Raw genomic sequence first — 25,085 nt, forward strand, 5'->3', positions numbered from 1 at the left:
CTAACTGGACAGGTGCTTTGATCCATAGTGGGGTGTTCCTAACAGTATCTGCTCCTCACTGGATCAAGACCACAGCAGTTTGCCATCACCATGACACCATAAGTGAGCAGGACTCCATGGGCCCCTCCCAGCACAGACCCTCCACCCCCTCCATATCCTCCTCTGCCTGCCTCCTGTCTATAGAAAAACTTTAGATTCCTAGGCCTTCTCTGAGTTCCAAAGAATAAATTTAGTCAGAGACGTGAGAAAATGCAGAATGAAAAAGAGCCAAGCAAGACAAAATAATAATAGTTTAGACATTCAACAAAGTCAAGGACTTTTAGTTCCCGCTCAAGGGTTATAGATAATATTAATGTTCTTTGAGCTGTTTTGTAGATACTGAAAGCCCCACCAGGTGAGAGAAGTTAATTGTATGCTGCCCACAAGCAGGTAGACCCCAGATGGTTGGAACCAGAAGGTTGATGATGTTGACTCCTGGTACCTCACCACCAACTGATCAGAAGGATGTCCACAAGCTGATTTACATACCCACAACCCCTCCCTCACCCTGTCTTTAAAAACCTTTCTTAGAACATATCTTATCATAATAAAAGCCATTTACGACAAACCCACAGCCGATGTAATACTCAATGGAGAAAGGCTGAAAATATTCCCACTAAAATCTGGAAAAGACAAGATGCCCACTCTCACCACTTTTATTTAATGTAGTAGCAGAAGTCCTGGCCATAGCAATCAGACAAGAGAAAGAAATAAAAGGTATCCAAATTGGAAGAGAAGGGGTCAAAGTGTCACTAAATGCAGATGACATTAGACCATACATAGAAAACTCGACTCCACACAAAAACTGCTTTGATCTGATCAATGAATTTAGCAACGTAACATGATATAAGATTAACCTTCAAACAGAAAGGCAACTTACAGAATGGGAGAAAATAGTTTCAAATGATGCAACCGACAAGGGCTTCATCTCTAGAATATATAAACAACTTATACAACCCAACAGCAAAAAAGCCAACAACCCATTTGAAAAATGGGCAAGAGACCTGAACAGACATTTCTCCAAGGAAGATGTACAGATGGCCAACAAGCACATGAAAAAATGCTCAACATCACTGATTATTAGAGAAATGCAAAGCAAAACTACCATGAGATACCCCCTCACACCAGTCAGAATGGCCGTCATTAATAAGTCCACAAAGAACAAATGCTGGAGAGGGGGTGGATAAAAGGAAACCCTCCTGTGCTGTTGGTGGGAATGTAAGTTGGTACAGCCACTATGGAGAACAGTGTGGAGGGACATTAGAAATCTAGACATAGAACTACCGTATGACCCAGCAATGCCACTCTTGGGCATATATCCAGACAAAACTTTCCTTGAAAAAGATGCATGCACCTGCATGTTCATTGTAGCACTATTCACAATAGCCAAGAGCTGGAAACAACCCAAATGTCCATCGACAGATGATTGGATTAGGAAGATGTGGTATATATACACAAAGGAATACCACTCAGCCATAAAAAAGAACAAACTAATGCCATGTGCAGCAACATGGATGGAACTAGAGACTCTCATACTGCGTGAATTCAGTCAGAAAGAGAAAGACAAATACCATATGATATCACTTATATCTGGAATCTAATATAGGGTACAAATGAACCTTTCCACAGAAAAGAAAATCATAGACTTAGAGAAGAGACTTGTAGTTGTCAAGGGGAGGGGGGAGGGAGTGGGGTGGATTGAGAGCCTGGGGTTAATGGGTGCAAACTATTGCCTCTGGAATGGATTAGCTATGAGATCCTACTGTGTAGCACTGGGAACTATGTCTAGTCACTTATGATGGAGCATGATAATGTGAGAAAACAGAATGTGTACATGTATGTGTAACTGGGTCAGCATGTTGTACAGTAGAAAAAAAATTGTATTGGGGAAATAATTAAAAAAATAAAATTAAATTTAAAAAGATTAACATTCAGAAGTCAATTTCACTTCTATATACTAACGATGACATAGAAAAGGAATATAAAAAAAATACCTTTTAAAATTGCACCAAAAACAAAACAAAACAAACACCTGGGAATAAACCTGACCAAGGAGGTGTAAAGCTTATATGCTGAGACCTATAAAACATTAATGAAGGAAGTTAAAGAGGATTCAAAGAAATGGAAAGATATCCCATGCTCCTGGATTGAAAGAATTAATATTAAATGGCCATACAACCCAAAGCAATCTACATATTTAATGTGATCCCTATCAAATTACTCATGACATTTCTCACAGAACTAGAACAATCCAAAAAAATTTTTTAAAATTTATTTTTGCTTTTTAGGGCTGTATCTGTGGCACATGGAAGTTCCCAGGCTAGAGGCTGAATTGGAGCTAGAGCTGCCAGCCTACACCACTGGTGGAGAAATGCAGGATCCAAGCTGTATCTGCTCATGGCAATGCTGGATTCCTGACCTACTGAATGAGGCCAGCGATCAGACCTGCATCCTCATGGATACTAGTCAGATGCGTTGCCGCTGTGCCGCAATGGGAACCTCCAATACTAAAATTTATATGGAACCATAAAAGACTCAGAATTGCCAAAGCAATCCTGAGGGGGAAATACAACAACAATAACAAAACAAAACAAAAAGCAGGATGCCTAACTCTCTCAGGCTTCAGACAATATTACAAAGCTATAGTAATCAAAACAGTGTCATATCAGTACAAAAAGATATATATCAATCAATGGAACAGAATAGAAAGCCCAGAAATAAACCCAAACACCTATAGTCAATTAATCTTTGAAAAAGGAGGCAAGAATATAAAATGGGAAAAAGTCACTTCAGCAAGGGGTGGTTGGAAAACCAGAAAGCTGCATGTAAATCAATGAAAACTAGAACACACCCTCACACCATGTGCAAAAATAAACTCAAAATTGCTTTGAGACTTAAACATAAGTCATGACCCTGTAAAACTCCTAGTGGAGGTCAGAGGCAAACATTCTCTGACATCAACCATACAAATGCTTTCTTAAGTCGGTTTCCCACAGCAATAGAATATAAACAAAAATAAACCAATGGGATGTAATCAAACTTGCAAGCTTTTACACAGCAAAGGAAACCATAAAAAACTGAAAACACAACCTGCAGAATGGGAGAAAATATTTGCCAACAATGCAACTGACAAGGAATTAATCTCCAAAATATGCAAATAACTCTTACAACTCAACAACAAAAAACAAACAACCCAGTCAAAAAATGGGCAGAAGACCTAAATAAACATTTCTCCAAAGAAGACATATGGATGGCCAAAACACATGAAAAGATGCTCACTATCACTAATTATTAGAAAAAAGCAAATCAAAACTACAATGAAGTACCATCTCATGCCTGTCAGAATGGCCGTCATTAATAAGTCTATAAATAACAATTGCTAGAAAGGGTATGGAGAAAAGGGAATCCTGCATTGTTGGTGGGAATGAAATTGGCACAACCACTATGGAAAACAGTATGGAGATACTTCAGACAACTAAATATAGAACTACCATATGATCCAGCAATCCCACTCTTGGGCATAAACTATAATTTAAAAAGATTTATGCACCCCTAGGCTCATAGTAGCACTATTCACAATAGCCAAGACATGGAAGCAACCCAAAGCAACCCATCAACAGAGGAATGGATAAAGAAGATGTATATATACACAATGGAATACTACTCAGCCATAAAAAGGATGCAATAATGTCATGCAAAGCAACATGGACGCAACTAGAGAATCTCATACTAGGTGAAGTAAGTCAGAAAGAGACAAAAACCATATGATACTACTTATATGTGGAATCGAAACTATGGCACAAATGAACCATAACCAGAAAACACAAATACATCATGGATGTAGAGAGCAGGCTTGTGGTTGCAAAGAGGGAGGGGGGAGTGGGACGGACTGGGAGTTTGGGGTTAGTGGATGCAAACTATTACATTTGGAGTGGATAGATAATAAGGTCCTACTATATAGCACAGGGAACTATATCCAATCTTCTGGGATAGACCATGATGGAAAACAATATAAAAAAAGAATATGTGTGTGTGTGTGTGTGTGTATGTGTGTATGACTGAGTCACTTTGCTATAAGCAGAAATTGGCACATTATAAATTAACTATAATTTAAAAAAGAAGAAAAAAAAAGTGTTTCTGTCATGGCACAGCAGAAACGAATCCGACTAGGAACCATGAGGTTCGCTCAGTGGGTTAAGGATCGGGTGTTGCCTTGAGTTGTAATGTAGTTCGCAGACATGGCTCAGATTCTGCGTTTCTGTGGCTGTGGGGTAGGCTAGCAGCTGTAGCTCTGATTGGACCCCTAGCCTGGGAACCTCCATATGCTGCAGGTGTGGCCCTAAAAAGCCAAAAAAAAAAAAAGAAAAGAAAAGAAAAAAATCTCGAAAAAAACCTTTCCCCTAAAGCCATTGGAGAGTTCTGGTTGTTTAAGCACTCGCTGCCTGAAGTCCTTGCTTCCCACCCTGTGATAAATGCTACACTTTTTTTCACCACAACCTGGTTATCAGTAGATTGGTTTTACCTCATGGGGGCGGGTGGGTGCTCGCAAGTGTGGTTTGGTAACGTCACCTGCAGGTCCCACTCCGCGTTCAACAGGGGCCTGCCAGAATTGCTGAGCGCGACCCGCTTAAATGACTCGCCCCTTCCCACTCGGACACATTTCGTCAGAAGAGGCTTTGGGTGAAGTCAGAGCCGGAAATGAGTGGGCGGACTCTGCCCTGTGCCCTTCCCCCCTCTCCCCTTTACTTGCAGGAGAGGTGGGATACGTCGGGGTCGGGGTATTTCTTTAAGAAGACAGAATGCAGGAGGGGCAGAGGGTTGTTCTCAGCAGCATTTGGGGAACCGTTTGAGGGGACGACATGCATGGAGCCATTTACTAACCATTCACCTGCAGGACGTGGGTCTGGAACAGCTGCTCGTAGCCGGAGGCGTGGCAGGTGTAATTGCCCATGTGGATGGTGGTCACTTTGGTGATATAGAGGGAGTCGTCCTCTCCAAAGTCCTGCGGGCAAGGAAGACAAGATTGGCTTCTCTTTGGAGTAGGCTGGGAATGATAGCCAGGTCTCCGGTTTTGCAGGAGAACAGAAATCCTGCAGCGGCAAGCGACTTCCTGTCTGCCCGCTCCCACCCTGCTCAGCCAGAGCCGCCTGCCGCGCTGGGCAGCAGAATCCCCTTCTCTCTTCTGTGTGGCTTGCCTGCACCCTCTCCATCCTTTTAAGGCCTCGTTCACCTTCTCTGGGAGGCCCCCCCTTGAACGCCTCCCCCAGGCCACGCCCTCTCCATTTCTACAACCGGGCTCACCTGCCCCTCCTATTCATTTTGCGGCTGCTTGGCTGGTTACCTGGGCTCTTCACCTGTTGAGAAGCGCCAGAGGGCGGCCTCCTTTAGGGTGGGCCAACTTTTTCTTAAGGGGCCAGACAGCAAATATTTTGGGCTTTGTGGGCCATAGAGTTTCTGTCAACAACTCAACCTTGTCTTGTAGATTAAAAATAGCCAAACCAGGCGTTCCCCTTATGGCGCAGTGAAAACAAATCTGACCAGCATCCGTGAAGAGGTAGGTTCGATCCTTGGCCTCACTCCGTGGGCTGGGGATCCAGCATTGCCGTGAGCTGTGGTGTAGGTCGAAGACGTGGCTCAGATCCCGTCTTGCTGTGGCATAGGCTGGCAGCTGTAGCTCCAGTTCAACCACTAGCCTGGGAAGCTCCATAGGCTGTGGGTGTGGCCCTAAAAGAAAAAAAAAAAAAGAAAGTACTCGTACCAGTACCGAAATTATTGAATGCCACTAAAATAATAAGGTGGTGGCTACATTTGGCCAATTGGCTGTAGTTTGCCAACCACTGGCTTAGTTATCACCTTCATTCCCAAATAATTTCAGGCAGCTTGCAGAGATGCAGAAAATTCATGAGAAGGGAAATAGAACTCAAGAAAATGAGGGCACACAAAAAACAAGGGCAGGAATATAAAAGAGAAGCCAGAGCGGCTGATGCCAGGAGTTCCATGAAAAAGGGCACAGTAAGACTTGTCCCTCTGACCTCTGCAGCCTCACAATGTGGGATCCTATTTGGCCAGCACATAGGGCAGGGATGAAGGCAAGGGGGCTTGGAGATGGTCAGAGCCCCCTGGGGAGCGCTGGGCATGAAACATGCCCCCAGGGCCTTTCTAGTCAGCTGCCTCCTCTCTTGCAGAACCAGGCATAATACCAGCCCCTCAAGGCCCTGACCGCAGACATGTTGGGAAATGGAATTACTCCATGGTTCAGGGAGACGTCCATCAGGTTTAGCTTTAGCTACCAAACATCTCCAAAGTGCGGTGCTCAGAGCTGATGGGACAGAGGAGGTCCTGGCTCACTCATAAGAAACAGGGCTGGGCAGTACTGGCTGTGAGGACCGATGGGGCAGCCCAGGGCTGGCATTTAGGAGACTCAGGTTTTAGCTTGAACTCTGTCACTGAGCAATGTCCACCTGTCCCTCTGGGTACCAGTTTCCCCACCTGTAAGCTGGCCCCGTCAGCCTCACCCGGTGTTGGGAAGATCTGGCAAGAGAATGCCCGTGGGTACGTTTAATGATGTGGGAAGCTTGGCATGTGTGGGTACCACTTTTCTTGTTATCCACAGAAGATGCAGCACTACTCTTGACTGCCTGCAGACAACATCAAGCCATCCTTCCCGTCACCCCTGTGCCCTTGCTGAGCTTCTGCTTTCCACAGAAGCAATCCGGTGGCAGAAGGGACAGAAAGCCAGCGGTCAGTGTGGCACAAGGACTGGCCAGGGGCCACCGGGCAGATTCTGGTCTTTGTACTTGTGTTCCTGCTCCCTGAAATGCAGACCCTCTGCCGTGCTCACACTCCAGAGGCCTGGCCACAACCTTTGTGAGTTCTTTAACGAGGCTTTCTGCCTAATTAACCCAATGAGAGTACAGGCCCGAGAAAGGTTCCACAGGCTGGAAGGTGGAGCATGGATGCACGCAACCTGCTTTCAGGATTGAGGAAAAAAAAATACTCAGAAGTGCTCCCAAGGGAGGAAAATATTGGAGAAGGCGGCTGGTTCTTCTAGAGCTGTCTCCGAAACGTTGCTCAGCTTTAAAAAGCCCCATTCCCATCACTTGGTGGAAGCTTCAATGATAAAAATAAAACACCAGATAGCTGATTTGTCCTGTGTCATAACAGAGTCATCAAGAGTTCATACTGGAGTTGCTTATGAAAAGTTAATGGTTGCTTGATTCTGGGCTGACCTATTTCTAATCTAAGCTGTTTCCTATCTCAAAGTGTAAGTCTGCAGGAAAATACATTTTGGTTGGAGTCTCAGGGCAGAATGGCATCTTGAAAGAGGGCTGGGTTGCTGGTTGGGGTCCCCCAGGTGGGGGGCCCCTAAACACCCTCCTTGGTCAGTTCCAGGACAGACACCATCCCAAAGGGCCAACACCAGAGCTGTTTGCAGGGAGTCTGGTGCTGAGGGACCCACTAGCATTTTCTTTCTGCATTTTTGTTTGTTTGTTTGTTTGCTTTTTAGGGCCGCACTCACAGCATATGGAGGTTCCCAGGCTAGGGGTCGAACTGGAGCTACAGCTACGGGCCTACACCACAGCCACAGCAGCGCAGGATCTGAGCCACATCTGCAGCCTACACCACAGCTCATGGCAATGCTGGATCCCTGACCCACTGAGTGAGGCCAGAGGCCAGAGAGTGAACCCACAACCTGATGGTTACTAGTCGGATTGGTTTCCACTGTGCCATGGTGGGAACTCTGGCATTTCCTTCCATGATGCCTTCCAGAGGCGTCTTCATACCCTCAGCCTTTCCTCACAGGAGGCGCTTCAAGCCAGTCTCAGGTTCGGGCACCTCCTGCTCTTGCTGTCGTCTTGAAGGCGTTGTGCGGTCATGGGGACCACAGCCTTCCTCCGGCCGTGCTTCCTGCTGCATGAAGATGCCCAGGAAGAGCACCAGCTCGCAGCCTTCACAGGCGAATGGCGTGCTGGGGATGTTGATGTATCTCAACCTGGTTTAAACCTCAGAAAAAACCCTGAGGACCATAAAGCAAATCGAAAGCTCAGTCCCCACGGGGTGAGAAAGCAGAGCTCTCCTGCGCGTTAGATTCAGAGTCTGATGGGTTCTCACCATCTCCGCTGCTACCACTGTGCGCCAGGCACCAGCGTCTCATCTGGGATGGTGGAACCGCCACCTCCGCCCCTCTGCCCTCTGTCCTCCACACTGTAGCCAGCTATGTCCCTCCATGCTCAGGTCACAGCCCTAGAGGATCTGCAGGGATGACCAGCTGTCCCTTCTCCACCCTGTCTCCTTCCTCTCTCCGCTGCTCGTTCCTCCCCAGCACCATGGCCCTTGGCTGTTGCTCTAAGATGCCTGGCATCCTGCCTCCTCAGGGACTTTCTACCTGCTGTCCCCACACCCCGAGACTATTCATCTGCTTGCTCTGACTCCTTCCAGTCTGCTCAATTGTTATCCATCACCGCCATGGGGCAGCTGGCACTTACTATCACTGAGCATACTCTTTGCTGCCTGTCTCCCCGACTAGAAGGTAAGCCCCGGCGGGAGGCCAGGGACCCTGGAGTCCCATGCTTACGGCTGCATCCCCAGTGCCCAGCGTAGGGTCGACACAGAGTGGACCCTCAGGAGATAGATACTCATTGAGCAGACTGTACAAAGTGCTGAGCTAGGCTCTCTGCAGGTGCCACGTCCTGGTTCCGGTTCTTTGGGTTTGACAATGGAGGTGCCCGCCTCCTGCCTTTCCATGCCCCCAAATGCTGCCCATCACACAGCCAAACAAAGTGGCTGGTGGGGAAGCAAAGAGCTGGTCTCAAGTCTTGTCTCTGCTTCTTCACCCCGTCTTGATTTCCGTGCTGCATCCTCAGGCCTGGGCACGCTGGGAGGGCTCAAATCAGAGGGGCAGGCAGAGCCCATGTGTGTGATCCCAGACAGTGCTCAGGGCTTCTGTGAGCCCCGGCAGACTCACTTAACCCCTGTCTATTTTCTCTCACTGCTCCTGGGAGCAGAGACATATCGCTTGGGTGACCACTCAGGTGCAGCAGGATGTGTGGCTGCTCTTCAAGGCCAAGGGGCTGCTGGATGCCTTATGACTCTTCTTTAAGCACCTGTCTCATTACCAGCCTGTGACTGGGGCTCTGGAGAGAAGAGGACTCTGTGCTAAATAAAATAATGTCTCTGGGCTGAAACAATAGGCATCATATAATTTTAGAAAAAAAGTGCATGTTGTTTTCTGGAACATGAATACTGGCTACAGAAATCAAATTTACCTCATTGGATGTGAGGAAATTACTTTAAAAATTGATTTATAAGATACTACTTAAAACTAAACCTGCAATCCTTCCTCTCCTGAAGGTTCTCTGAGATGTGACTGAACACTGTTATCAATGCTTGATTGCATCTCTGTAATTGTCTTTTTATGGATGGCTTTTTTTCCCCCTCTTTTGCTCTGATGCATAGAAATGTATTAACAAAATCAAGGTTCCTTCCAGAAATAAACAGATGCCAGATGAGACCATTCTTTGTATTGATGCACATCTGTCTTCGGAACAGAGACGATCTTACTTAAAGATACGGTTTTTGCCTTTTCAAAAGCTCTTTTCTAAGTATCTGCCCTTAAGAAACACAGTAATTAAACGAGACTTAAGTATTAAACAATATTTAAGCAGAGGCAAGATGGGGGAGGTTGTCACAGTGATACATGTGAGTCAGGTCTAAGTGAAACCAAAATGAGCCATCAGAGCTATTTCGTGACTCAGTGTTAAACAGGGACTGCAGATGACTTTAGAGGTTGGGTTAATGGTACTGTCAATGCTACATGTTAAAATTTAGTTTAGAAGCATTTACTCAGAGCTTTTCTTTTTTTTTTTTGTCTTTTGTCCTTTTTAGGGCTGCACCCGCAGCATATGGATGTTTCCAGGCTAGGGGTCGAATTGGAGCTGTAGCCGCTGGTCTATGCCAGAGCCACAACAATGCCAGATCCAAGCTGTGTCTGTGACCTACACCACAGCTCATGGCAACGCCAGATCCTTAACCTGCTGAGTGAGGCCAGGGATTGAACCCGCAACCTCATGGTTCCTAGTCAGATTCGTTTCTGCCGTGCCACGGCAGGAACTCCTATTCAGAGCTTTTCTAATTCTGCCCTTTCCAGGAGCATTCTTGGCTTTCTTTGGAGAAGATGGAGTAAAGGAGAGGGTCTTTCCCCCCAGGCTGGTTTGACCTGGTCTCCAGAATTTCATAACACTTGCATCTCACCCGCACGAATGTTCGAACACAATGGACTCAAACACTGAGCGATGCAGTGCCTTGGTGATGGCTGGAGCTCAGAGATGTCTGCATCCACGCAATCACCCACATCTGTTATCCAGACCCAGCAAGGACCAGATGCATCACTGGTGAGCACAGGTAAACATCCTTATGAACACATGCAGTAAACACGAGCACCCGTACACACACGTTCCAACCCACCACTCTTTCTGCAGCTGAGCCCCTGGACCCCCATGGGGTTCTCATGCTGGTCCCCCCGCTTCTAGCTCCTCAGAGGAGAGACTTGCCATTCTGTGAGGACCTGCAGAACTAGCGGTTCTCTTGATCAAGTCCCCTTAGAACAGGAGTCCCTGCAACTTGAGGCAATGCCTAAGTGGTTGCCAAGCCCCCAGGGGAGGGCTGCTGTGAACAGTCTTGTTTGGCATGAGCAGCCCAGGGTGGGTCTGTCCTGCCCACGCCCAGGCCCGGCCCAGCACAGGGAGCCACAGTCAAGGGAGAAGATACAGCGAGGGGGGCTCTAGGCTTCCCCAGGACTGTGGGGAGTGTGTGGTCACTGGCTGACTGGGGTTTAGGTGATCAGTCTCCTCCAGTTCTGTGAGTGCCAAAGGGGAGGTTCCGTGTCTCTCTGTGTGCCCCTTTATTGTCCCATTGTGTGGCTTTGTGCCTAGTGTGTACCTGGTGCTCAGCTAGTGTTGGCTGAATGAATGGAGGTGTGTCAGCCTAGCACTGTGCAGAGCCACAGGGAAAGGAAGCCAAGAAGTAATATTACCCAGGGAGTGGTCTGGCCTTTGCCCTCAGCTACTGGGAGGTGAACTCTAGGCCTGGGCAAGCCAGGCCAGCTAACAATGCAATTTACAATGGGACCTCTGTGCCACAAGGTACCCGTTCTGCCACTTGAGGGGCTACAGACTAGGGGTCAGCCATGCAGCTGGTATGGGATCGAGCTCTATGAAAGCTCTAGACACCAGGCATGGGTGAGCTTCCCTGATAGGTAGATTGTAACACATCAATGCTGGGAACTGTGACTCTACCAGGAGACAATGGAAGCTCTGCATTTGGACCCTCCTGGGCTCTGCCTATTGGCTTCTCTGCTTGGCTGATTTTAATCTGTATTCCTTCCCGTTAATAAACCATAACCATGAGCCTAACAATCTCAGTGAGTTCTGTGAGTCCTTCTAGCTAAATTATTGAATCCAAAGGCCATTGTGGGAACCTCTCCCAACTTGCAGTTGGTGTCAGAGTGAGGGCAATCTTGTGTCAACTGCTGTCTCTAACTTTGTACTTGGTTCCAAAATTAAAATGGGTGGATTCCAACCCAGTTGTGTGGATGCAGAGCATCTGACCTGAGGACAAGCTTGAGTGTCTGAGAACACACAGAGCCTGGGCACCTATAACCAGAAGGCTTGCCCCAGAGACGTTGCTCTGACCCCTCAGCCTGTCTAGTCCCAGAGGCCAGAGGGCAGGCACCTCTTGACTGGACAGGACTCCAGAGAACTATGTGGATGAATGGCGGCGCCTGGGGGCTTCTGGAGTTGGAGGCCTGAGGTCCCGGAATGGGGTTTTGGATCCTTAGCTGATCAGCCCGGTGTGCCCAGCTGCCATGGGAAGGGACTCAGGTGCTAGACTGCACTGCAGGGGTCAACTGAAGTTTCAGACCTTCTTGAATGTGCTGCCTCCATCTGGGGACCCTGCACCCCTGCCTAGAGACACTTACACCACCATCCCCAGGCCAAGAGGCCCTTCCCGGCTCCTCTAACCTGGAACACACTCACAGTCTGAATGGTATTCTTGCTGTTCCTGAAACCCTCCAGGGTGGATTTGATTCGATTTCCTTCCATGGCTCATTCCAGGGACCCACAAGGCTTACCATCAGGAATTCTGTCCTGATGTGACATTTAAAACTCTTACACACTGTTGGAAGGAGTCTAAATTGGTGTAACTTTAGGAAGGGAGATTTGGCAATATCTCTCCAACCCCAAAACATGTCCACAGCCTTGATGCAGACATTCCACTTCCAGGAACTTATCTGACAGACTGCTTACCTCGCTGTGCCAAGAGGTGTGTATAAGGACCAGCCCTGCAGTACTGTTTGCAGTAGGTGACGCCTGAGAACAGCTTGAATGTGAGCTCCCCTGGGAGGGGCCTGGGGTGGGCAGAGTCCAGGTAGGGCAGCTGCTGGTGTGTGGCTTCAGGGTCTGAAAGCTAGATTAGAATCTTCCTGAGGGAGCCTGTACCTTTGAGATGGGGCCAGATGGGGTCACTGAGCACAAGTGAAGCCTTGAAGCCAACACTACAGAGAAAGAGAGGTGACCCGAGGAAGCCACTGAGAAAGCCAAGGCTACAGAGGGCCTTGGAAGGGCAGAGTGGCCCTGGGAGTTCCACAGGCTGAAGTACCCCGGGGACCAAGGCTCCGTCTCTTGGACAGGTCTTGCCAAGTCTTCCGGTGGCCTGAGCTCACTGCAAAATCCCAAAGGACCGGCTGTTCGTCAGCAACTGATATTTTGGACACGAGCTGGAGAGGGCAGCCAAAGTCTTGGAGTGTTTCAAATATAGTGTTTTCTGAGACTTTACAACAAAATGTACCCAGGCGTTTAATGAGATTATTTTAATGCAGAACCGACAACCACGGTCTAGCATGTTGCAAACAGCTCTCCATGCTAATCGAACGCCTCTCATCTTTTTACAATGGATTCATGACTGGTTCATAGAAAGACAATAAAAATTAAATGAGTCATGAGCTCCTAAATCATTCTCTTTTGGTCTTTTTAATAACTCACTTCCAAAGAAGAGCTGGCTGAGAGCATATGCTTCATTAGAGTTATTTGTTCGTGGCTTTACACAATTTAGGCATGGGAAAAAAGTGAACCTTTTCACGCATCCTTCCAGCGCTGCCACAAATACTTTCTTCTAATGGGTTTTGTTTTTCTGCTTTTATCACTGTACTCTGCCTGCCGACATCTGAAAGCCCCACATAGCGAGATTTGGTGAAAGGCAAAAACCAACAAAAAGAGTGGCTCTTTTCAAGTCATTTGAAATATACTGGGTTTGTTACAGGCCTTTTTTTTTTTTTTTTTTTTTTAATTTTAAGTATACAATAGAAAAATGTTTCCTCTCCCTGAGAATATCTTGGCCAAACAATTCCATGTGCTGGTCTCAGAGCCCTCTGCCCCCTCTTGGCTGTGGCAGAGGCCAGGGGCTAATGAGACCGAGAGCATTAGACACAACGGGCCACAGCCTGAGTGGACAAGTCCACTGGGCCCGGGCACTGCAGTGGTTACGGCTGAAGCAGGAGGCAGGCCCTGCTCCCCTTGGCCAAGCTGAGTGCTATGTCCTAAGAGCAGGGAACCCAGAGAGCTCCGGTGGGGATGTGCAGGCTGGTGCAGACCCTGGCAAGTTCCAAAACCCTCTGAGTCTGAACCCTACTTGCTTCACAGAGCTGTGATAAGAACTAAGTGCGATGATGCTTGTGAGGGGACCAGCCCAGAAACTGGCTCCTGGATGTGGCAACGCCTGAGCACCAATGGCAGAAACATCAGCAGTAACACCAGCAAGGATTCAGGGGTCAGCTATGTTCTAGGTCTTTGGGGGTGTCGTCTTCCTGCTTCTGCTCCCCTCACTGGCAGCCCCTGTCCCTGAGGATATGAGGGACAGGGAGAAAGACAGTTATGAGCCCAGGGCAGATGACAGGGTTGGGGCTCTGTGTATGTACACACTGGGTTTGGGGACCATCACTTCACTCCCTGAGGAGCTGCTGTGTGGTCTGGGCAGGGCGCTGAGGCCCGGGAGGGGCTTGCACTTCCACTTGTGAGGAGTGGGGCAGGCTCTCCTTCACGGCCGGAACACCTAGGATGGAGGGGAGGGTGAAGGCGGGGAGTGTATGGCACTGCCTCTCAGAGGGGCCCCCGCTGCAGCCCCGAAACCTGGCTCTGAGTCCCTGGGAGACAGGAGGTTGGAGGCTCTGTGGTCCCCGAGGAAAAAGCAAGCTTCCTGGCTTCTGTGCAGGATTCACATGTCCCACAGGTCCCTGCCTCCCACGCGACATCCTTATCACAGCCTGGAGTGACCCTGGGGCCCGGAGAGCCCTCAAAGGGTAACTCGGTCAGTCCTCTTTCTGCCTGGGTACCTGCGGTGACAGGTGTCTTGCTGCCTCCTGGGGCAGGGCTCTTCCTGAGGATAAGCTTCCCCCGCGGGCTCTGGTTGTGGCCCCTGAGAGTGACAGGGTGCCCTTCCTCCACGTGGCACTTTGCTACCTGAGCAGAACAGGGCCACGGGTAGGGGGTGACAACAGGGATCTCTAGGGGCTGCGGGCTATCATGCCAGCATAGGTGCCCTGCTGGCCAGCAGCCTGGCCCAAGACCAGCACAGCCAGTGCTCAGGGAACTGCTATGCCTGTCCCTTGCCCTTCGCTCCTGAACTGGAGCAGCAGCCGGGGCTCCTTAGGGTGGAGGTGGGGGCTGCAGAACCAGGCCTGGAGCCGCCAAGACCTACGACTGCTGCAGTAACGAACCCAGCAGTTGGCCAGGAAGTAAACGAATTTCAGGCCGCCCTTCATGAGCTCTGGGGAACTATTGATTTCTCATCACACAGACAGAAGGAGGTACCATATTCCAGGGGCCCATTGCTGGGGGGTGAGGCGCAATTCCTGCCCTTGCTGCGGAGGGCCTGTCTTCGGGGGCTTTGCACTCCCGGTCCCTAGAGCTCCTTGGGGGCAGCTGAGGTAGGGTCCCTCATGGCACAGACTCAGGCACCCCTGGGCGGGGGAGGTACACCAGGTCCCTGGACCCTGCAACACTGCGCTCTGCTGCGACTGTGTTGGCGGCTGGGGGGAGGGTCTTTGCTCCACGCTTTGGCACCGGGCTGGCCACTCGTAGGTACTTGCTAAGGGAGTCCGAGCACGGTTCCCCACGTAGGCCGTCTGGACAACCATGTACACACTGGGGACTCATGACTGCTCCCGACAGGGACACTGCTCGCTGGGGAATCCGAGCGGCTCCTTCTCACCCGGCTCCGGGCGAGAAGGGTACATTTATTTTCTGCTCAAATATTATTCTGATGCTCGAGGCATCCTTGATGTTTGCAAGTCAGAAAAGTTTAATTACATGTGTCATTAGCATGGCATTCTGTAATAGCTCCGTGACTGAATTCATTAACAGAATTCTTAACAGATAAGACAAGACAAATTAATATTTTGTTGCCCATGAAAGCTTCTCATTAAGAGAGCAGTGAAAAAGTGATTAATATTTTGTTGCCAATCAAGATGTCTCATACAAATGACAAAGAAAGGGGGCCCACACCTCTCTCTGCTCTCTAATCTCCCCGCCTTGGGTTTTGTAGGCTGATCCGCTTCCCCTGGTTGCGCAGCGTTTTGGAGCTGGTTGCTAATGACAAGGCGGTGATGCTGCCTCATCTCCATCTGCGGAGGGGTGGGAGGAGCAGCAGGTGGGGGTGTGGAAAGTAACAATGTCTTTTCTATCAAAGCAAATGCTGGTTACTCCCTTTGGCTCTGCTGACATGCCCCCCTGAGACCCCCTCCTCTCCCAGGAACAATTTGTTTCAAATTAGCCAGCCTGGAAGCCTGTGGCCCTGACCTGAGCAATGGGAAGGGGACAGGTACCTCACCTGCGTGCCTTAGGGATAAATAGGGAGGGTCTTTTCTTTTTTGCCTGTTTTTTGAGCACCTGCGTGCCCTTCTGCAGAAGTAAAGAGTCTTGTTGAGATCTCCCCCTGTTCATGTGTCTCATTTTCCGACACGGACAATCCGAGCCATCTCCCCAACAGGGGCAGGCGCTGAACCCATGGATCTCGGATCTTTGCTCCACTAGGGTTGCCCTCCCGGGCTGTTCTCCCCTATCTGATCCTGCTTCAGAAAAGCCCCATGAACTGTGAGGACCCAGCTCTACCCCCGTCCTGGCTGCGCTCTGCTCACTGTACCCACTTATGAACGCTTGCTGTGTGCTGGGCACTGGGCGAGGCTTCCACACACCTGCTTAGCCTGAAAGTGCCCCCTCGAGGAGGGCGTCCTCAGCCCCGATCCCCCACGGGCTCAGAGAAGGTCCACAGCTTACCCAGGGCAGCCTTGGACTTGCTGGAGGTCAGTGATCCCCCTGAACGAATCCAGGCTGACCTGGACAGTGTGGCCTTGTCCCTGACTACAGGGGTCACATCTGTCTGACCGAGACCCTTGCCAGACTGCGCTGGTTGCTGGTTGAGGACTGGGGCTGCAAGGGGTCGAGACTGTTGTCTGGCAGGGGCGGGGGGTAATAATAACAATGATAATAATGAAAATGAGAGTGATGATAGCCTGGAACATTATATGGGAAGAGCTTCCCGTCTTTTTCTTTCTTTTTTTTTGTCTTTTTACGGCCACACCCACAGCATATGGAGATTCCCATGCTAGGAGTCAAATCGGAGCTGTAGCTGCCAGCCTATGCCACATCCACCGATGGATGCAGGATCCAAACTGCATCTGTGACCTCCACCACAGCTCACGGCAATGCCGGATCCTTAACCCACCGATCAAGGCCCCGGATCGAACCTGCATCCTCATGGATACTAGCCAGATTCCTTTTTGCTGAGCCATGATGGGAACTCCCACGTGTGTCTTTTAATCCTCACTATAACCCTAGGTCGCAGAAATGATTGTTTACCCCCTTTCCATAGAGGAGGAAACGGAGGCTTAGAGACGTCAAGTGGCATTTCCAAGGTCACTCAATTCGTAGGTGGTAGACCTCAGAGTTAAACCCAGGCCCCTTTGACCACAGAGCCCTTCATGAGCAGGCTGCGCTGCCTCCCTCCCCTCCTGAAGGCAGGTGTGTGTGTGTGTGTGTGTGTGTGTGTGTGTGCACGTGCGTGTACACATCAGCCTAGGATCCCTCTGGCTGGCACTGCCCTGCACCCTCACTCAGGCATTTCTGCGAAGCACAGGGCCCTGCCTGTGTGTAGGCTGCTGACTTGCCCAGAGCAGCGAGGGATTCCTGGGAGGTAACGCGAGGCCATTAATCTCCAGTTGCACCCACAATTACCCAAATGGCTAACCTCACTGTGAAAAGTAGAAACGCAATTGAGTTGGTGCTGGAGGCCTGTTCGAGGGAGGGGAAAACACTCAAAGTAATTTAATTAACCGATGGTAAGTGCGTTAAGAGGAGTCCTGCCTCTGCTTTTATTTCTCACGTCTTTAAATAGAGCGAATGTTCAGACAGACACAGGCGGGCCTGTCCGAGTTCTGAATTAATCACTACTGGCCAAACAACCCACCTTGAGAGATGTGCACACACAAATGTGCACCCCAGCGCAGACACACGTGCCCATGCATACACGTCCACACATCCCCTACTCTTTACAAACAGGACACTGCCTTCCCTTGCTAAGATTCCAGACAAGCTCCAGGCATCTTAGGCTCAGAAGATGAAGCGCTCTGTTCCCTCAGCATTTGACCATCCAGCAGCCACCAGGCTTGTGCGGTACTGACACGCAGAGATGGGTGGGATATGGGCCATGCTCACTATGGGTGGCGGGCGGGGGGGTGGGGGGGGGGAGGGAAATGCAAGGACATGATCCTGCCCCGAGTGACAAGAGCGAGGGAAAGGCACTTCTGCCCAGCTCTACCCCAGGTAGGGCTCCAGAGTGACCCCGCTTCCCATCTGCTTCTCCCATGGTCTTCAGGGTCCATCCAAAGGGACCTAGGGAGTAGCGCCGTCCCTATCTATGGTTCCTGCAGAATGTAAGGCTGGACCTTACAGTCTCAGGGTTGGAAGGGATTTTCACAGTCAAGGGGTTTAGCTGCCCTCTGTGGCTAGCAGCACTTTTATCATGATCCTGCTTGGGCTTGCATGCCTCTAGGGATGGGGAACTCACTGCCTCCTATGATGGCTCACTCCATTGTGGGGCAGGGCTGGTGGCTGGGATGGTGTTGCACCTAAGCAGCCCCAGTTGGTCTCTCTTTGGGGTACACCCTGGCCCTTGGTGATAGTCCCACTCATGGGTCACAGAGCCCAGGCCAGCTGTCTCTGCCCCAGCCCCTTAGAACTCTGAGCAGGAACTGACCACTCGTGCCATAGGTCTTCTTTTTGGGGCCAAGCAGCCCATTCTGGGCTGGTCTGTCCTGAGCCTCAGAGACCAGCGCTGCCCCTCTTCTGCCTGAAACTTACATTCCTGTCACTGTAGCTCAAAACTGACGAGCCATCCTCACGGGATCCTACGTGGGTGACATCACTCCATCTTCTGAGATGAACCTCTGGGGAGCCACCTCCCCCCTGGTGCCAAGCCAGGACCAGTACATATTCTCTCTCTCTCTCTCTTTTTTTTTTGGTCTCTTTAGGGCCACACCTGCAGCAAATGTAGGCTCCCAGGCTAGGGGTTGAATCGGAGTTGTAGCTGCCAGCCTACACCACAGCTCATGGCAACGAAAGATCTTTAACTCACTGAGCAAGGCCAGGGATCGAATCCACAACCTCATGGATACTAGTCAGGTTTGTTAACCACTGAACCATGACGGGAACTCCGGTACATATTCTTGACTCAATCCCTTTTATTCCTCGAGTCTACCAGAAGGGATGTACCGCTAATGTTGCCTTTCCAATAGATTAATTCACTGAAGTCAGTTTAAGAAATTGCTCAGTCCTAAAGGCAGAGTGGGGGTGATGCTGGGATCCCAGGGCAGGCTGCTTGCGCCTTCGGAGCCCGGGACGTGGCCCTCAAAGTGCTGACATGTCCCCGGGAGGTCACGAGATCTCGGGAGCACTCTTCTTCCACTCAACTCCTCATATCCACACTCCCTCACCCAGCAAACAAGCTCCCCCGGCAGGCCCTCCAGGCTGATCTCATTTCCTCCCCCCCCCCCCCCCGCCCCCCCCCCTACTGCTGCACCTGCTCCTGCCCTCCAGCCAACCCTGCCCCCAGGCTCACCTCTGCCCTCCACAGGGAATGCCCCACCCCTGGCGGTCCAGCTGTTTATATCTTCACCAGCTTCAGGGTCTCCCCCCGGGGGGGGGGGCACACAGCCAGCCCCTCTCCCCTGCCCTGCCCTGCTCACCGAGCCTCCCCGGTTCACCTTATTCTGGGCCTGGCTGGCAGCTTACATCTGTCCTAGTCTCTGCTTGAGGCGGGACTGGTACGTCCAGTATCAGACAACAGGTTGGATGGCGCCCGTGTGGGATGTGACAAGAGAGCCCTCTGGCCCTGCCACTGCCACAGGGCATCTCACACAGCTGGCTTCCCCAGGGAGGGGGGCACTGAGCTCAGGGTCAGACCCAGGGGACTTACATTGATGTCTTCCAAATCGAGGAAGTTCAGGGCCAGCCCATTGCGCTTCCAGATGATGGGTGGCCGCAGGTCTCCGCGGATGGCGCAGGTCAGCACCGTGCTCAGCCCCACGGTCACTGTGGCCACGCTGACCCTCTCCTCGGGGGCGAGGCTGAGCTGAACCACCTCTGCAGGGAAAAGGAGAAGGCTTGTCAGCTGCAGACCCAGGGGCTGGAGTCGCTCCTTGAAGCGATATAGCCTTAGGGATCCAGGGCAGGTCAGGGGACCGGATCATCATCCACGATGTGCTGACACATGTTCAGATGGACACATCTCCCGGGGGCATTTGGTTAAATGCTCAAAGGGCTCTCTGTGCATCAGGTCAGGTCAGGAACCACAATGAGCACAGGGGAGGCATCTGGGCTGTGGATCTGTGCGTCCGCCAAGAAGGTGGGCTGCCTGGGCTACGTGGGCTGCCACGCTGAGACCTGGGAGCCAGAGGTGCTGGCCCTGCTCTGTGCTCGCCAGGCCCCACGAAGTCAGGGCCTTGCCAAGTGCAGTCAAGCGCTGCTGGCTGGGCTGACAGGTTTCTCATCCACCGGGGGGCAAATTAAAGGTTGTGCCGTCTGAAGTCTGGGGAAGGAACTGGCTGACCTTTGAAGGTTTGTTTCTGTCTGAGGATTCTTTGAACTTGGACTTCTGTTCAGGGACCATGCACTGTAGCCTTGAATTTTTTTTTGTTTAGCCTTTAATTATTTGAAATGTAGTTTGAGCTGCACGAAGTATTAATCCTTGCCATTTACACTTGATAACTGGCATTAGGACTGATCATTTGGGAGTTCCCATCATGGCGCAGCGGAAACGAAATCCGACTAGGAACCACGAGGTTGCAGGTTCGATCTCTGGCCTCTCTCAGTGGGTTAAGGATCTGGTGTTACATGAGCTGTGGTGTAGGTCCCAGACACGGCTCAGATCCTGCGTTACTGTGGCTGTGGCTGTGATTGTGGTGTAGGCTGGCAGCTGCAGCTCCGATTTGACCCCTAGCCTGGGAACCTCCATATGCCGTGGGTGTGGCCCTAAAAACAACAACAACAAAAGGACTGATCATTCTTTAGGCAAATGGGAAAAGTCTAAAATATCTCCCTGCAATCACAGGCCTTTTGAAATTTTCAGGATTTATGAACAAAATCAAACTCATGGTGTTCAAATGGCAACATGGGATGGGGCTTGGAGGCAGAGGTACCAGCCCACTGATTGGACTGCCTCCCCACTGCTCTGTCCCCAAATCTACTTAGGGAGCTTGGGGAGGCAGCATGAGCAGAGGGAGGTGGGCTGGCTCTGGGGGCCTGTGTTTACTCTGGGTCACCAGCAAAGATGCTGGGACCTGGGGCAGGGGGCGGGGGTGCCTGACAGGTGTGGAGCAAAGCACAGAGTTGGAAACTGAGCTCTGTGACTCAGTGGGACACTTTTGAGCCATAGCCAGGTAATATATCTGTGTTCACACCCTCTGATCAACGTGTGTGGGAGGGGGGAAGGGAAGGGAGCCAAAGCAGCTGCAGGTGCCACGCACTGCAAAGCAGGTGCAGCGAGGTCAGATGCTGAGCAGCAAAACGCTTCCTCTCCATAAACATGCAGTGGCCTGGCCCTGGGCACACAACGACAAACAAGATATATACGAGGTACTTAATCAGTGCTTGTTGGATGGATGGATGAAAAATGGAGAAAATGGAAAATAAAGAAGGAAAAAAAGCCAACAGGCCAGTGGAGAGGGGACAATCACACACAGGAATAATGTGACTCCCTGTGAAGGAGCGGCACGAGGAAAGATAAGCACCGGGTGATTGATGCAGACGCAAGCGGCATAATATTTTACAAACATTAAAGTGATGCATTTCAAGTTCCCTCTTAAATCATGTTCTGCTTGCTGCCCTCCCACCTCCAAGTCATGAGGCTTATTGCTCAGGGCAGAGAAGGCACTAGCCGTCTGTAGCAAGACTCAGGCTTTGGAGAGGCAGAGAGGCAGAGAGGGGGAGAGAAGAGTCTACTAGAATTCTGCACGCAGAACCCAGAGCTCTCCCCAAGCGCACAGGAGGGAACCTCTTCTTCCTTGAATGAGCCATGAGGCTCCCTGCTCTGTGGAAGCAGGAAGGGGTGTGAAATGGTCCTCAGGGCATGTGAGAATAGGGGGCTGACCCCACAGGAGTGGCAGACGCCGGGCGTGGAGAGGCTCCGGGGTTCCTGGCTGCACACTGGCTGGGCCATGAGGGGCTCTGTGCCTTTGTACCTGAGGACTGCATCATACTCTCGGACCTGCGTATGGCCTCCAGTGGGGTGCCTAGCGCCAGTGGTGGCTTGGGAGGCCAAACTGCGGGGGAGCATTAGACTTGGAGCTCGCCAGGCTAAGAGCTCCCAGACCCAGACCGAGAGCACAGCCAGGGCTGGCCTCTGCCATGTGTGCCTGCGGACAGGGCGACCCTGGGGCCTTGCAGCGGAAGCGCAGGTGGCAGAGAACAGCCGTATGCGTCTCTCCACACTCGGAAACCAGCTCGGGGAGCTGGGAACTGGAGACCCAAAGCATTTTTATTCACGAGGGCCTTACTGATATGGACTGTTAAAATGATCAGCTTGGACTAAGCTTTGCAGTGGATTGTGCAAAGTGCATTTTTCTCCCAGCGGCTGGTGGGTGGGCCTTGGGAAGAGGTCAGGTATCTTACAAAAGGAACCTGTGTTTTCTTTGCACATCTGCGCCAGTACAAGTACAAGGAAAAGGCCAAGTGGGAAGCCAGGGAGGGGCCCTGGAAGGAAGAAGGAGCTCCCCTGGGCCCCAGAACTCTGCTTGCCCAGGTGCGGGCCCCCTGCGCCCCCGCATCTCAACTCTGGGGGTGACTGATCAAAACACAGACGCCTGCCCCAGGCGGATACAGACTCTGGTGGCAAGATGGGCATCAGGTTTTAACAAGCAGCTTGGGGCTCCGTGGTACCTGAGAAGCATTGTCTTAAGAAACTGGAGACAGGGGGAGGTAGATGGAAAGGGGGGCTGTGGGTGGGGGATGGGGAAGGTGAGGCAGGCTGGTTGGTGGGGTCTTGGGGGGCCCTAAATACCAGGCTAGGAGCAGGGGAATGTAAGGCTTCTGTGTGATGCAGGAGTCCCTTCCTCCCAGTGGCCCCAAAGCCACGCATTTTAAATAGCTGTAGAAAACTGTCTGCAAGACCCGACAGCACAGGGCTGAAGCACACAAACCGACCCAAGTGGGAAACGTGTGTGTCCCACCCGCCACCACTGGGCTAGCAGTTCCCGCATCTTCCCTGAGTGCGCCCCCAAGCATCTGTATGTCTGAAGAGGCGTACTTTTTGCAGGAAAGACTCATGCAAAATTAGAATGCACGAATCCTGACAAAACCATCATAATTCTGCTCTTGTCAGCTACACAAATATTAACCACACAGCAAATATTTGGATCATTTAAAGTTTAATTAAATGAATGTTTTATTAGATTTAGTTCATGTCAATATTCCCCAGATCCATTTAAAATTCTAGAGAGATTTATGGCCACGGAACCACTCTTCACTCCCGGTTATTTACTGTTCAGCATGTCTTTCCCCTGCAGGGCGCAATTCCCTGCCAAGTGACCTCCCAGGCGGGGAAAATATGAGGCAGTGTCACAGGCTGGGCCTCGAGTGAACAGGGCAGAGGCCAGGCTGCCAGGTGATGGCTCTGGACACCTGGCCTCTAGGCCTGGCTCTGCTGGTGACACCTGAGTGGCCTTGGGCAGGTCCCTTCCTGTCCCTGGACTTCAGTTTAGACATCCATAAAATGTGGGTGTGGCTAGGAGGGTTCTGGGGGTCTAGCCAGCTTTTAGGCTCTGGGACTCCGAGCTTCTGGTTCTGGGCTGACATCCTCACTCACCCTCCTCGGTCCTGCCAGGAGCTACTGGCTGCTGCTGCCCTTGTCCCCCAGTGCCACCTACCTCTAGTATCTGCCCACTTGGGTGTGATGGTGAAAGTGGCAGCATGAACAGTCACCAAGCCCCAAGGGGGGGGCCCCTCCTGAAACCCGCTGGACCCTCCCTTTCCTCTTTACCCAGGTTCTCAACAGCCTCCACCGTGGTCACCCCTCCAAGATGCTCCTGATGCCCCCACGAGTGTCCTGGTCACCGCTCAGCGTACAAGATACATCACAGCCCCGCTCAAAGGCTACTAGCGACTCCTCCATCAGCCCCAGATTCACCACGGAGAATCCCGAACAGTCCTTGACCCGACTCTCCTCCCAGGCAACCTGACCTGGGGCCCACTGCTCCCCTCCCGTTGTGGTTTTCAGCCTAAGCATGTGCCTGCTGGGTGCCTTCTCCTTGTCTATTCTGAGACCCTCACACTCTTGGTCCCTACCTCTGGGATGACCTCATGTTTCTGGGACCCTGAAGTTTTCACATCAGGAGATGCTGGGACAGACACTGGGTGAAGAAGATTGAAAGAGGGTGTACTGGTGAATTTGTCAGGGCTTTTTCAGGCTTCTGTAACAGAAGCTCTCAGTTGTACTCAACCAGCTTAGGGGAAAAAGGAAGGGGGAGGCTCTTAATGCCCAGAACTGGGAAATCTAAGGTGCGGGCAGCTTGCAGGCCTCCAGGGTCCTCGACCACGGCACTCTCTGCTTGACTGCAAGACATCCAGGGGCAGCCCCACGCTCACAGTGTCCCTGTGCCTGGGGTCCCAGAGAAAGGGCTCAAATCTTTCCCAAGAGCCCTTGTTAAAAGCAATGGGGAGAACTCTGATTGCCTAGGATCACCTCCTGGGTTCGTCCATCAAGCAGTCACTAAGGCCAGGCGGTGGAGTCACTGACCCCAGGCCTGGGTCATGTGGCCACCTCGGAGCCAGGTGCTTGCTGGGTGGCTGGGGGTGGACTCACATGTCATGACCGAAAGGGTGTGTTGGGCAGACTGACACCTTAAGACCATCACAGAGACACTAGAGAGGCCCCTTCCAGCCCCTCCGACCCTTCATAGCCCATCTGGAAGCCTTGACCTGGTGCCAGATGAGGATGGGAAGATGGTGGAGCCAGGTTGTAAAGACAACGTGCGTCATCAGAAGGAAACCTGGGCGTTCCCGTCGTGATGCAGTGAAAACAAATCCAACCAGGAACTATGAGGCTGCGGGTTCGATCCCTGGCCTTGCTCAGTGGGTTAAGGATCTGGTGTTGCTGTGAGCTGTGGTGTAGGTCACAGACGCGGCTTGGATCCCGTGTTGCTATGGCTGTGAGGTAGGCTGGCAGCTGTAGCTCTGATTAGACCCTTAGTCAGGGAACCTCCATATGCTGCAGGTGCGGCCCTTAAAATGAAAAAAAAAAAAAAAAAAAAAAAAAGAAGGAAACCTGACTTCTGTTAGCAGCCTGCCCACACCTGCCCCACCACTGGAGAGTAGTGGGGGAGGGCCTGGTGGCAGTGGTGTGGCCCAGCTGAGCGGACCCTACAGTCCTCTGGAGCCTCCTGTTGTGATGGGGGCACGAGGAGGGCCAGGCAGCCTGGGACTTGTGGTGACAGCCCTCATGTG

The 25,085-nt window shown here is 51.2% G+C and overlaps 1 protein-coding gene across 1 annotated transcript in view; it reads right to left on the bottom strand.

The window, feature by feature from the left end:
* Positions 1–25,085, bottom strand: part of FSTL4 (follistatin like 4) — a 416,868-nt gene that overhangs the window by 48,344 nt on the left and 343,439 nt on the right. The window contains exons 7-8 of the mRNA XM_047778622.1: positions 19,564–19,730; positions 4,921–5,041 (exon numbers count right to left, since the gene is read on the bottom strand). Coding sequence (XP_047634578.1) covers positions 4,921–5,041; positions 19,564–19,730 — 288 coding nt within the window. The remainder of the gene's footprint in view (positions 1–4,920; positions 5,042–19,563; positions 19,731–25,085) is intronic.

Source organism: Phacochoerus africanus, chromosome 4 (genome assembly GCF_016906955.1).
Source record: "Phacochoerus africanus isolate WHEZ1 chromosome 4, ROS_Pafr_v1, whole genome shotgun sequence".
Lineage (NCBI taxonomy): Eukaryota > Metazoa > Chordata > Mammalia > Artiodactyla > Suidae > Phacochoerus > Phacochoerus africanus.